General features: G+C 42.6%; 1 protein-coding gene across 3 annotated transcripts in view; it reads right to left on the minus strand.

Moving 5' to 3' along the window:
• The window catches only part of DPY19L1 (dpy-19 like C-mannosyltransferase 1), a 53,341-nt gene extending 42,769 nt beyond the window's left edge, over positions 1–10,572 (minus strand). The window contains exons 1-5 of one of the 3 annotated variants that reach the window (XM_087767713.1): positions 9,856–10,572; positions 8,786–8,854; positions 3,686–3,710; positions 2,297–2,384; positions 1,524–1,661 (exon numbers count right to left, since the gene is read on the minus strand). In XM_087767713.1, the coding sequence (XP_087623839.1) occupies positions 1,524–1,661; positions 2,297–2,384; positions 3,686–3,710; positions 8,786–8,854; positions 9,856–10,150 (615 nt within the window). In that variant the 5' untranslated portion in view covers positions 10,151–10,572. Of the gene's footprint in view, positions 1–1,523; positions 1,662–2,296; positions 2,385–3,685; positions 3,711–6,815; positions 6,909–8,785; positions 8,855–9,855 lie in introns of those variants that run through there. The other 2 variants (XM_087767727.1, XM_087767719.1) reach the window with 2 other exon arrangements.
• Between the last annotated feature and the right edge of the window lie 1,843 nt (positions 10,573–12,415).

Below are 12,415 nucleotides of genomic sequence, written 5' to 3' on the forward strand. Positions count from 1 at the left end.
ACACTCTTTAAAAAAAAAAGCTATTTACAGGAAGGCTAGACATCAAGCCAGAAATGACTGAAAGGAGCAGAGGAGACTATTTTTCTGCTTTGCATGCCCACACAGGCACAGAAAACATGAATGAATTCACACCTTATCACCAAGTTCTATGAACCAGTAAGATCCTAGAAAACTCTGAATGAACAGACAAGCCTACACATTTTGCACAGTAATCTACCTAACGTTCTTACAGACTGTCACCCACTATATCTGATTGCTATTGTTTTGATTTCATCATTCAATTTACTTAGTCATCTTTCATGGTGATATTGATGATTCTCTAAGAGCAGGTTCATTTGACCAGTTACCTTTGATTTTTGCAAGTCAGACTATAGCCGAAGTCAATAAATCTTTCTCAGCTAAAGAAAATAACTTCATAGTATTCAAATAAGGCACACGCTCCTCATGTTGCATTTCTAGAACTGAGCTCCAGCCCTTTGGAGTTAAAAACAAACAAAACAAAACAAAACAAAACCACAAAAAAATTCAAAAAAATCCCACAAACAAACCCAAAACCAGTGAGAGGGTAACAAAAAGCACTCATGTATAGCATTTAGTTCTTCCAGAGCAAGGAATTAAGAAGTAAATGAAACCACTACATGCAAGTTGTATAAATACATGCATGCTGAGAACCCTTACACATATAGTTCCTGAAAGCAGCTCTGCTCTGACAGAGCAGGAGAATGAGTATAAATGCTAGCACCCAGCAATTACAGCCATTATTAGTCCTTGGTTCTCCAAAAACTAAGTCATTGCTGACGCATGGAGTTACAGAAATGCACATTAACCAAAGGAGTTTTCCCTTTGCAAAATGTTTGAGACACACTGGCAAAACCATAAGAGAGAGAAAACCAAACATTTCTATACTTAAGGAAGTGCTCTTTTTAGTGACAAAAAAGCAGAGTAGAACGTAATCTAACCAGGTAACAAGTCTAACATCAAGTATGTACAAACAACAGCAGTCTTCTACAGAGGAATTTCTTCTGCAACATATAAGTAAACTATTACCATTCATGGATTTTAGGGCCACAGTGAACTGTGATGATTCGTTAGTACATTGTCCTACACAAAATGCAAGCCAAAATAACCTCTCAGTACCTGTATCGCTGCAGACATTATTGTCACATACTACTGGTACTTCATATGTCATATTGTGTACTTCAGGAAATGTCAGAAACTTACTTGCTTTCAGTGAAAAGACCAAAAGAAGACAAGAAGTGTAGAATTGGATTGCAACTTCAGGGCATGAAATGCTAAGATCTAGAGAGTATTCACATTTGATTGGACAAACTTGAAGTCTGAGAATTGATCACAATGTATGAAGTAACTTTCTCATTTTAAATCTGGAACTAAAATAAGGTATTTAAGCAACACTTCATTAGTCACTATATCTTTACAACCACATTTTCCAGAGTAAAATCTGTAGTCAAATCTAAAGAAATCAAAGGTTTATCAGAAGGTATTATTTTTAAAACATAGCTCACCTCTGGGTAAAGATTGAACCTTTGTAAGGTGTTAATCACTAAGGGATATTCAGTTAGTCTGTCATTCATAATTGCCCATACTCCATTCCAAAACGATGGTGCCTCAATAATGATCTTGAAGTAGGAATAATAAAGACCCTACAGGAGAGCAGAATCATTATTTACGATTAAAGAGATCACTTCTGCTTCATGAACTACCATATGCAAGCTTCGGTTTTAAATCAAATTTTGTAATACAACAAATAGGACAAAACGATTCAAAATGACTACCCGGTTTTTCAAATCTCATCTATTAGTGCCACTGAAACAAGCAATGTGCGTTTCCTTCCATCTTGTTTCATAGGACATCTAGAAATCTCTCATTTGGGCTGGTAACTACGCACTAGCATAGTATTTCACAACTCTCAAAATAAAAGCAGCCAAAAGCTGTATACCTATGCAAACATTAATTTAAAAAATATTAAAAAAAAAAAGCTGCATAACAAGACTATAATTGAAAGTATGCTACAAGGTTCTTGTAGTTTTGTATGTTAGGTCCTCTAGAATCATATTTTTAAATTATATTTTAAGTGAACTGTGAAGAGATACGTTCATAGTGATCAGCTGCAAGACACATAAATGCGCTGCATGTAAAAGCATAATGCATGTTAGTTGCAAGATATCAATATATTTACTTATCCAGAAGGTATTAAGAAATTTTGGAAAGCCCACAATCACAAGATTACAGACAGAAGTTTTCCAATCACTGAATTTTTATTGAAATATAATCTAACCATTTCCGTGCGAAAAGCCATTTCTCTTTCTAGCGTTGACAGGTGAGAAAAATGACGGTCATTTTCAAAAAGAGTTGTTATGTGACACCTGTTAAAAAATAGTAATAATTAAAACTGAATAAAGAGGTTTAGAACCTGTACTAAGTCATATATACCAAGGAAGAGCTGGCAAAACATTCAAGGAAGACCCAAAGTTTACTTACAAACTGCTATTTTAATTTACTCATATAGTATACCAACGTTCGCCTCTATTTAGACTATTTTAAATGGAAAAAATATGAATCCATAGAGCATTTATTACCTTGTATTATGGAATTAGTTATAATACTCTAATGCATTTTAACTTAAGTGCAGACACTTAAGGATCAAAAGTTTAATGCTATTAAAACTATCAAGTCTACATATTAGGAAAGAAAATTCAAATATCTGACAAATGAAAAGAATCACAGATTACAAACTGGTGAAAATAACGGTGCACATACAAGTAGTGTATGTTTTTTCCACAAAAATCTTCCCTGACTTGCATTTTAATGCGGTTATCTGCCATTATATATAGATGCACTTACCATCAAAAGTATATTTAAATAAAGGTGCAACTACAGGGAGGAAAAAAAAAGCCAGGCAAAATGCAAATTATTTTGGAGGCAAAACTTGCAATTTCCAAGAGGTGCTTCATCTCCAGAAAGGATGGAAAAAGAAAGAAACAGAGTAGTGCACAGGACTCTGCTTTTGAATAGAAATTTGCAAGAAACACACTACTAAAAATCAATAGTTCTTTTTGAGCTAGGAAACAAAAAGAGTGGCAGAAGCTGTTACTTCTTATCTCTGCATAAGTAGCTGGTGAAAAATCACTATAGAAGCCATTCTATTTCAAGTCTATACTACAAAAAGGAAGGGTGAGGATTAGGATGGAACCTGAAACACAAGGATTACGTTGACAAAGAGTAGTTGAAAGGCCATTCTTCTGTATACAAATAAAACATTGGCCAGAATTCTCTGAAGAGGTTAGAGAACACGTGATGTAAAACTAATAAATTAAAGCAGAATCTAAATAAGCAGAACATAGGAGAAAGTTGAAAGGATTTACCTGGACTTTTAAAACCCACTGAGGGTAAAAAGGTCTGTTAGTGGAAATGCACCTGAATTTGTATAGCTAAGCAACAATTTTCCACCTGGAAATCAGGCTTCACTCTTCACTGAACAGGCTTAAGAAACCTTTCACATCAGCTTCACAACAACAGAATTATTCATCTTAGAGACAACAATTTGGTTTTGAGAGGAAAGACTTAAATATAAATTATCCCAATAGCTTGTCTAAATATAGGTCAAAAAAATATTTTGATTATTTTAAAAACCCATACTACTCTCAAGCAATAAATTTAACCTTACCAATGTAGGACTCCTGCAAAAACAGCTGTAAAGGAAACAAAAGATGTTGTTACTCAAATATTTAAATCATCGAACACGAAATCATGTTCTTTAAAGTAATTACAGTACTACTTCAGAGGTGCAGAGAAGGTACTCAGCCTCCAGAGGAACAGAACACGAACATCTGAATTAACTTTTATGGTCAGTTCCTTGAAAATCTGAAATTATGCTGATGGCATTCAGCAATAGGCAATGTTCCCACCTATATCCTGCATCACTCAGGTTGATCCATCAGAATCTAATGCACCCATTTCAGCTCTCAATAACAAAACTGAATTATAAGGGTTTTTTTAATAAGCATAAATATTGTTAACATTTTAAGATACCTCTATGACTGTTCATTCAACTGCTGCTCAGATTTCGGCTAACACACAGCTCATACTAAGGCCTGATGTATGCTAGGAGCAGCACTGTTAGGTCAAAGCGAGGCATAGGCAGGACCCAGTGGCCAGAAAGGGCTAAAGGACATTATGCAGCCATTATCACCTGCAGCTTGCTGTCTCCTGCAGCCATAATCCTCGCATATTGATTGTCTGGCAGTTTCTTCAGAATTTGCTAATTCATGGAAATGGTATAGACCAAGCTTCCAAGCTGGAAGGTACAAATACATCGGCTTACCCAAAAAGTTTTTAAAGCAGATCCAGCAGTAGCTGGACTGCTGAGGCTTTCATGATTACTGATATGATACAGGGGGCACCTGCACCGTGATGGAAGAGGAAGGATGAGCACTCCCACCAGCAGCTGGTAACTATTTTGCTCATAGGTGCACAAGTTAGGAGTTGCAAACTAGAGAACTTGTGAGTTAGAAACCTCATGCCTTAAGTGATGAATTAGTGAATTCCCATGTTAGACTAGTCTGTACAAAGTAGACCGAACCCTTGCCATGTCTGTTTTCTTTCCTAATGAGCTCATAAAATAAAGTTTAATTTACAGAGTACATTGTCCCGTAAATTTGAGAGATCCAAACAGACTGTGACAACCAACACAAATCTAACTGAGACCATAATTGCTAAAAAAGGTAGACTCTCCATGTAATAACATTCCATTTGTCCATTCGGAGATGATCTGCACTGTTGTCACGTAGGTACAGAACAAGGGAATAATTTGAGGGACAAAGGGAAAAGACAAATTATAGTAAAGTGGTGGGTAAACAGGCTAGGTCTCTGACTTCTTGAGCATGACAAGATCCACAGAGAGCAGAAGCCACTCCATTTTGCTTGGGCAGCATTCACAGCATATCCAGAGCTCACCATGGAAGCAAAGCCAGCATGAGTGGTAGGGGGATAAAGGGTAGGCACTTCGAGTAACCATGGTGCTCCTTCTAGACTGAAGGCGTCTTGGTCGCCCTCTAGGCACACAGTGGCTCGCTGCCATAGAAAGGTCAGGTAGACTGGTTGCCTTCAACCCAAGAAAATGTTTATGGTTAATGAAGAGCCCTCTTATTCACATAGGCCATACGGAGCAGAAAGTGGAGAAGACAACCACCCTCCCGGCCCACACCCAGCTAGGGTCAGCCAGGTGCCGAGCGCCGCGTCCCTCTCCAGGGTGCTGATCTGCACACACCTCCTGCAGCCCACGGGCACCCGGGCACGGCCCGCGCCGCTGCGACGACACGGAATGGGTCAAGTTGCTTGCACAGAGGTAAAACATGTGTCAAATGCCTGCACACTGACACAGAATATAGTCGGAGAGTTAGTGAATGGGCACGTGTTCAGACTGCGTGTTACATGCGTATGGTGGTCTCTTTCTGTAAAGCGGCAAGGACAAGAGAAAGACAGACACCTTTGCAAAACCACTAAATTTAAGTGGAAGAGGAGTGGAATGAATGTATGCTTCATGCCCTAGTATATATTCCCAAACCACATGTTCCTCCAACACAGAGCCTTGAAGTGCTGCTGCTGGCAGTATTTATCATCATTGTCACCACAGGTCATAATGCAACAAAGTACATTAATATTAAAATTGAAGTTCATAAAAGTTTTGTATACAAAGATGTGTGAGGTGAAACTGAGTAACAGAAGAAAAAAAAAAGAATTACCTAAGGGGAAAAATATTTCTAAACTACCTGCCTGTACAATTTAACATTTACCTCAAGTTACATACTTCACATAGTAGTTGAGATTGTACAATACCACAGTGAAACTTCCTTAAGAGTTTTTCAGGTCCCCTTCAGTCACTGAAGTAGTTTTCTCAAAGAGAAGCTGAGATTTAATTTAGAAAATGAATACCACAAGCTTTCATTTAAAATTTTAAATTTTTACATGTACTGTCTAGAAAAAAAATTCACCAAAGGATTGCTCAGTATAGTTCACATTAAGTGGAATTTAATGTCTTAGGAAAGTTTCAGGAGCTACAGATTTTTATTTTTTTTTTATACTAAGGGCATTTACATTAGCTCTCATTAAGAGCTGCAAATTCCTTTTTCAGAAAAGCAGATATGAGTATGATAGGGAATTCCAGGTAAGCACATTAGCTGTATTGGCAACACAGCAAACCACATTCCATAAACAAACACATTTTACAGTAACTGTATGGAAAGAAAGAGAAGTCCACACCTTTCTTAGTTATTACTTGGAGTCTCACATTTGCACAAAGCATTATTTCATTTCTCAGCAACGTTTGTAAGATTCCCAATAAGCTTAGATGCTCAAATACGTTCACATATTCACACACCCCCATTATAAAAAAGAAATATCAATTTTAAGACAAATTACATGTTAGGTGAGAATATACAGTGAAATCAAAAGAAATTCACATTAGCTACCAGTACTGTTCATGATCTCAAATTCATGTGGTTCTAAATAAGCCAAATATGCAGTATTTTATTGTTGCAAATAAATTATCTATTAATATGGAAATTACATTTCTGACTCAAACATACCACTTATTTCATAGAGAAAACAATATATTTAAATCTGATTCTTCCCTTCAGTAAATGTTTTATTTAAAGTTAATGCAGTAAGTGTAAATACATTCACAGTTATTTTGGAGAATTTCATATACATTTTTATAAACCTTCACAATATCACTTTATTATAAGTATAAAACGAAGACCTTTTATAATCACACAGCAATTCATGTAATTACTCACATTTCAAGAGACAATGCGCGTAATTCATAGACTGCCACTATGAGTCCAAATAGGCATTTTTCAACAGACTGCATCCAGACTTACATTAAGCTAGTTTCTGATGAAAAACACGCAGATCAGCTCTCTTAAATTACCATCCTTTGATCACATTAATGTCCTTACTGGGGAGGGAATGAAGGAGAGGACAGGAGAGGAACACTAGAGTCCTAACGCTACAAAGACTTATACGACTACTATGTACTTGAACTTGCAGATGCCATTTTCTCACCCAACCTAATAATCCCTAAAAGCAAAGCATACGATCAGATTTTTGCAGACTAGGGCTATTAAGTAAAATCTGATAGTTTATTCTTTGGATTTCCTATTTTTGCCTGTGTTCTGTTCTAAGAAAAACGGTATGAATGGCACATAAAAAGCGTTCTAATTCTGGAAATCAAATACCTAAGAATAAAGCCGTATTATACAGAACTCATTTACCAAGAGAACAACAAATGCTGAGATACTGTAATGCAACAGGATGTGAAACGTACTAGAAAATGATTAATACTTTGGAAGTATCCCTGAAGTGACTAGGCAGAAATACAGCAGAACTGGGAACAATGTGCAAGTGTTGAGTACTTCTGCAGCTTAGTCAAAATGTTTCATTGTGAGATTCTGTGCAATCTAGAAAGGATGTCTTCAAGAATAAGGCCTCAATTCAATGGTCATTTAAAAAAAAAAAAAAAAAACACACACAACATAATAGGGCAAAGTGTTGTATAAGAATGTCCTCGAAAATCTGACAACTTTATTGTTGCGTGTAAATTGGAAAGAATTCTTAAGAGAAAAAAATCCACACCCTATAACAACACTAGCTCCACCTGTGGGAGCTGCCTTTTTTTAAAATCTGGACCTTAAAGCTTAAGCAAAACAACAAGTCAAATACCACTAAAACTAACCAAAACCCACTATTTCATATTTAGTATATGTACATTCTTTGCTACTGCAAATACTGTATGCTATTACATACTTTGCTATTAAGGGTTTACTCCTATTAAAAATATAAATAGCTCCCTGCAGTATTTAATTGGTTATCTGGGTTTCACGGCCGAATTCAAACTCCAGAAATTATAAAGCTCTCTACCCAATCTGCTCTCAAATTTCAATCAAAGGAAAGCATTTTTCAATTTTGACCATCATTTTAATGTTTCTATGTCATTTAAGTAACTATTAGTCTAGGAAATGCTGAATAAACAGAAGTAAGCAAAGCAATTCAGGAACAGTTTATTCATCAATTAGTTTGTAAGCTAAAGGTTGTTTCCCTGATACTACTTTGCAATGTAATTCATCAAACTGAAGAAACTCCCTTTGGCAACAAGGACTACTGGTGGTGTGATTAATAGTACTGGCATCTTTGGAATACCCTGACAGTCTTTTAATATTAAACCCTTAAGAGTATATGGAATTGCACATCTGACAAATATGCTATTATTTAACATTTGTTAACTTTAGGAACACATTTCTTATTTAATTTTGCAAATACTTTAGGTTCCTTTTCCAAGACTTTGGCCATTAGCTGTATTATCATTTACTTCAAAATATTCCCAAGGACAGTAACATCTGAATTTACATCCCTCTACAGCTGTATGTTCTTCCACCTGTAATCCTTCCAAAACAAGCTGTTTTGATTACATTACTTAATAAGAGTTGTTTTTTTTCTTTTTTTCCCTAGAAATTATTGACTGGATAGGAGAGATCCACAAATATCTGGACAAATATTTTCCTACAAGTGTTCTGATACCACATCAACTACAATAACAGCTTTACAAAAGTTACCAGGTTAGAAGTCATTTCCTGTCCCTTTCCACCATAAGCTATGCTTTTTTGTTTTTCCAACTCATATTTCCAAATATATTTTGACAGAGTTTACAATTCCAGAGAAAGAAAAGTAAAAAGAACAGTATTGCCCCCGACACATTCCTTCTACTTACCCAGAAGGAAAGTAAGCCATATCTTGCTATCAGCTTTTATGATGAAGGCCTTTCTGTCGTCAACAAATACTGTCAAAAGAAAACAAATACCTTAAGCATCAATTAAGAACGGCCTCTGTAAAAGGAAACATGTTCGAACTCTGCAGCATTAGTTTTCTGTAAAAATCTTGTCCTCAAAGCTGCTGAAAGAAATTTCACGCAGCAAGTTGGTAACTACACATAAAAGCGTTAACCATCGCAGATAGACTATTAAGGCGATGACACAAATCATCAGGTTTTTAATCCCTGAACTAACTTTTACAAAATAACTTGTCAAAAGAGGATTTGTTCGTAGACACGTTGTTGACAAACTTGCTCAAACAGAAAGTCAGACTTTAAAAGAATAAGCAACCCTCCATCCTTTCAAGAAAGTGTTAAGGGATAAGCTGGTCATACCAACACTACAAGCAGAGCTAGTCAATACGACTAGAGGGACTGTTTTAACAGGAGTTAGTTACACAAACAGCACATTGTCCCGTTTCTCCCGCAAAGGATGCTAAAGTGGTAAAAAACCCTTTTCCTCGCCCCCGATTCTCGCCGATACCAGTGCGGATCTTGTCAGCTTTTTTCTTTCAGCCTCCTCCCGCTGTGCTGTGACAGGCTGGAGGACCGGGAGAGCGGGAGAGCAACCGGCCGCCCGCCGCTGCCCCCGGCAGCGCCGGACACAGCCCGCCGCCTCCCTGCCGCGGGCAGGCGCCCTCAGGCCGGCGGGGCGCCCGCTTCCCGGCCGAGGCGCTTCGCCCCGCCGCCCCCGGGCCGCCCTCCCGAGGAAGGACGTCCCGGCGCTCCCCTGCCCCAGGCGGCGGTGAAAAGCCGCCCGGTGCCAGGGGCGCTTTCCCGCCGTGCCGCTGCCCGTGCCGGGCAAGTCTCCCGACGCCCGGAAAGGCGGGAGGGAGGCGAGACCGAGCCCCATCCCGCTTCCCCCGGGCGGAAGAGCTGCCCCCCCCCCGGCCGAGCGGGGGCAGAGGGAGCGGGGAAGGGGCAGGATTTGGGGGAGGGGGGCGGTTCCCTCCCCTCACCCCCCACCTCACCTCGCAGCCGGTCTCTGCAGACGCGCAGGAGCCTCAGGGGGCCGCGGCCCAGCACGTCCCGCTCCCCCTCAGCCGCCGGCCCCTCCCTGCAGGGTCTCTGAGGGTCGCTCCTGGCTCCCCGCCGGCCGCCGCCTCCCTTCCGCATGGCGCGGGCCCCGCCGGGGACCTGCCTGCCGGGCGAGTGCGGCGGGCGCCCGCGGCCGCTCCCGGGGCTGGCGCCGGGCGACTGGTGCTGCTGCTGCCCGGGCTTGAGCGGCGGCGACTCTTTGTTCCTGCCTCGGGTCGGGACGACCATCTCCGCATAGTCCCCGCCGGGGCCGGTGTGCCGCGCCGGAGGGGAGGCGAGGGGGGCGGTCCTCAGCGAGGAGGTTCCCCCACCCCCCGGGCAGGGCCCGGAGGCCACGGGGCGGAGACGGCGCCGGCGGGCTCGTAGTAACGGAGCGAGGGGGCGGCCGGTCACTACTCCGCCGGGCTGCGCCGCCGCTGCCGCTGCTGCCGCCGCCGCCGCCTGCTCCGCCCGGCTGGCCACGTGGGGGCGGGGGCGGCGCTCCCCGGCGGGGCGGGTAAGGGCTCCCAGCGCCCCCCCTCCCCCGCTCCGCCCCGCCGCTCACGCACGCACCGCCCCGGAGCCCGGCAGCGGCGGAGGGGAGCTCGGGCTCCCTCCCCCCGCACCGGGCCGCACGTGCTGCCTGCCCCGCGGCCTGCCGCAGGGCCCGGGCCCGGAGAAGGCGGCGGCGGCGGCAGCGGGAGCGCGGCTCTTCCCGCTCACCTCCCCCTGAGGGACGGCCCCCGCGCGGGCGGGGCCGCCCCTGCCCCTGCCCCTGCGCTGCCGTCGCGTCCTGTTTCCTCTGCCCGTGTCCCCTCCTCCGGTGCTTTGCTCCGTTGTCTTTCCCTTCCCCGTTCCTAAGCCGTTTCGCTTTGTAAACGTCGTCTTGGTTAAATGAAGCCCGCCCCAGAAAGGCAGGAGATCTCTCTTGGAGTGCCGTCGTCGTCGTCCCCATTCCCAAAATTTTAACTGCCAGAAAGTGTCTCAGGGACTTCCCAGCCACAGAAAACACCTCTTCCTCCTCCTCCTCCTCCTCCTCCTCCTCCTCCTCCTCCTCCTCCTCGTTCTGGCGTTCCAACGCGGGTTTGCCTTGCCGTGCGCCAGCGAGGTGGCAACACCCGAGCGGCCCCCGCCACAGGCCCGCGGGCTCCGGCAGGGCTGCCCGCTGCCCCGGGCGGCTCCCGGTCGGGCAAGGCCACAAGCAACACGCCGCTCCAGCCAAAGCGTTTCCCTGGGTGCAGAGGTTACGAGGCCCTGTTGCGCAGAGGCCCTGTGTTACGCGGAGCCTCGAGAGCTGAAATGTCGTCTCACGGCTCCCTGGAGAGGTCATCTTCAGCGTCTCACAGGCAGCAACGACTGTGGCTCCCGTGCTAACAGCTGGAACGGCTGTTCTCTTCAGGGTCGTGAATGTACAACGCAGCTGTCAGACAAGCCCCAGCTACAGCAAAACTATCTTTCCTCCTGCTGCACATGCTTTTTTTGCTCAGCACACAACAGTGGTCAGACAGTGACTCATCCGATAGGGATATATTCATTTAATTACCACTTTTTGATAATATGGGTTAAGTATAGCAGAGTATAACCTCTTCATGAACTGCAACCTCTCCAAACGGATCCATTTCACTCTTTCCTCTCTGTCCCCTTGTTATGTTTTTCCCCTGGAAGTTCTTTCTTGACCACACGTATTCCTTGCTTCCCAGGTGCTCTTCGTTGTTGTCTTCAGGCTTTTCTTCGACCCTGCGCACTCTTCATTTCTCTCTGTGTTTGTGCTCCCAAGCTTTCTACACATTTGGGTTTTCTTGGCATCATCTTTCCGCTCAACTCTTTCCTTATTTTTCCTGGCCTTTCCACCCCTTTCCTCTGACACAACAGGCGTGTGACTCTTCCTAAAATGTTTACAACTCACATTCTTCATTTTCATCTCTTTTCCTAATTATTTTTATGAATCCTATCCTGTGAAACACAAAGTTTGAGCCTTATGCGGCAAATACCGTACTAAGATAGTATTTAAAAGGTGTTTAACAAATATGTAGTTGGCGTATTATTAGCACAGGAAGGTAATTTTGGTCCAGATTCAGCTACCGAGGTAACGAACATATGAGAAGAGGACGGCCTTCGCTGTCTTTGTGGTAGTAGGAAGGTTGTTACCGCAATAAGGGTATAAAGATACAGGTTGGTTCAGTTGGATAAAACAAACAAGTCTGTGGGACTGACAGAGGGCCTGTGTGTCCACAGGTACTCTTGGCTTCACATTTCTTTGCTTGTTGAGGGAAAATGGTCCTTCTACCCCCAGCTGTTTTGGGGAGATAATTGCAAAGGGCATGTGTTACATTGATCTCAAAAAATGAGCAAGGAAGAAGTAGTATTTTTCATTTGGCCGGCTTATATAGTTACACAAAACAGCCAGTCTCCTGAGCACACAGGTCCTTCTTCTAATGTGAATTACCTGTAGCGGTTTAATATTTCAAGAAACATTTATCTGGGCTTATTATATAGTAAATATGAATGAAAGCA

This window comes from Nipponia nippon, unplaced genomic scaffold, assembly GCF_047370975.1.
Source record: "Nipponia nippon isolate SJK-2023a ecotype South Korea unplaced genomic scaffold, ASM4737097v1 scaffold_1, whole genome shotgun sequence".
NCBI lineage: Eukaryota > Metazoa > Chordata > Aves > Pelecaniformes > Threskiornithidae > Nipponia > Nipponia nippon.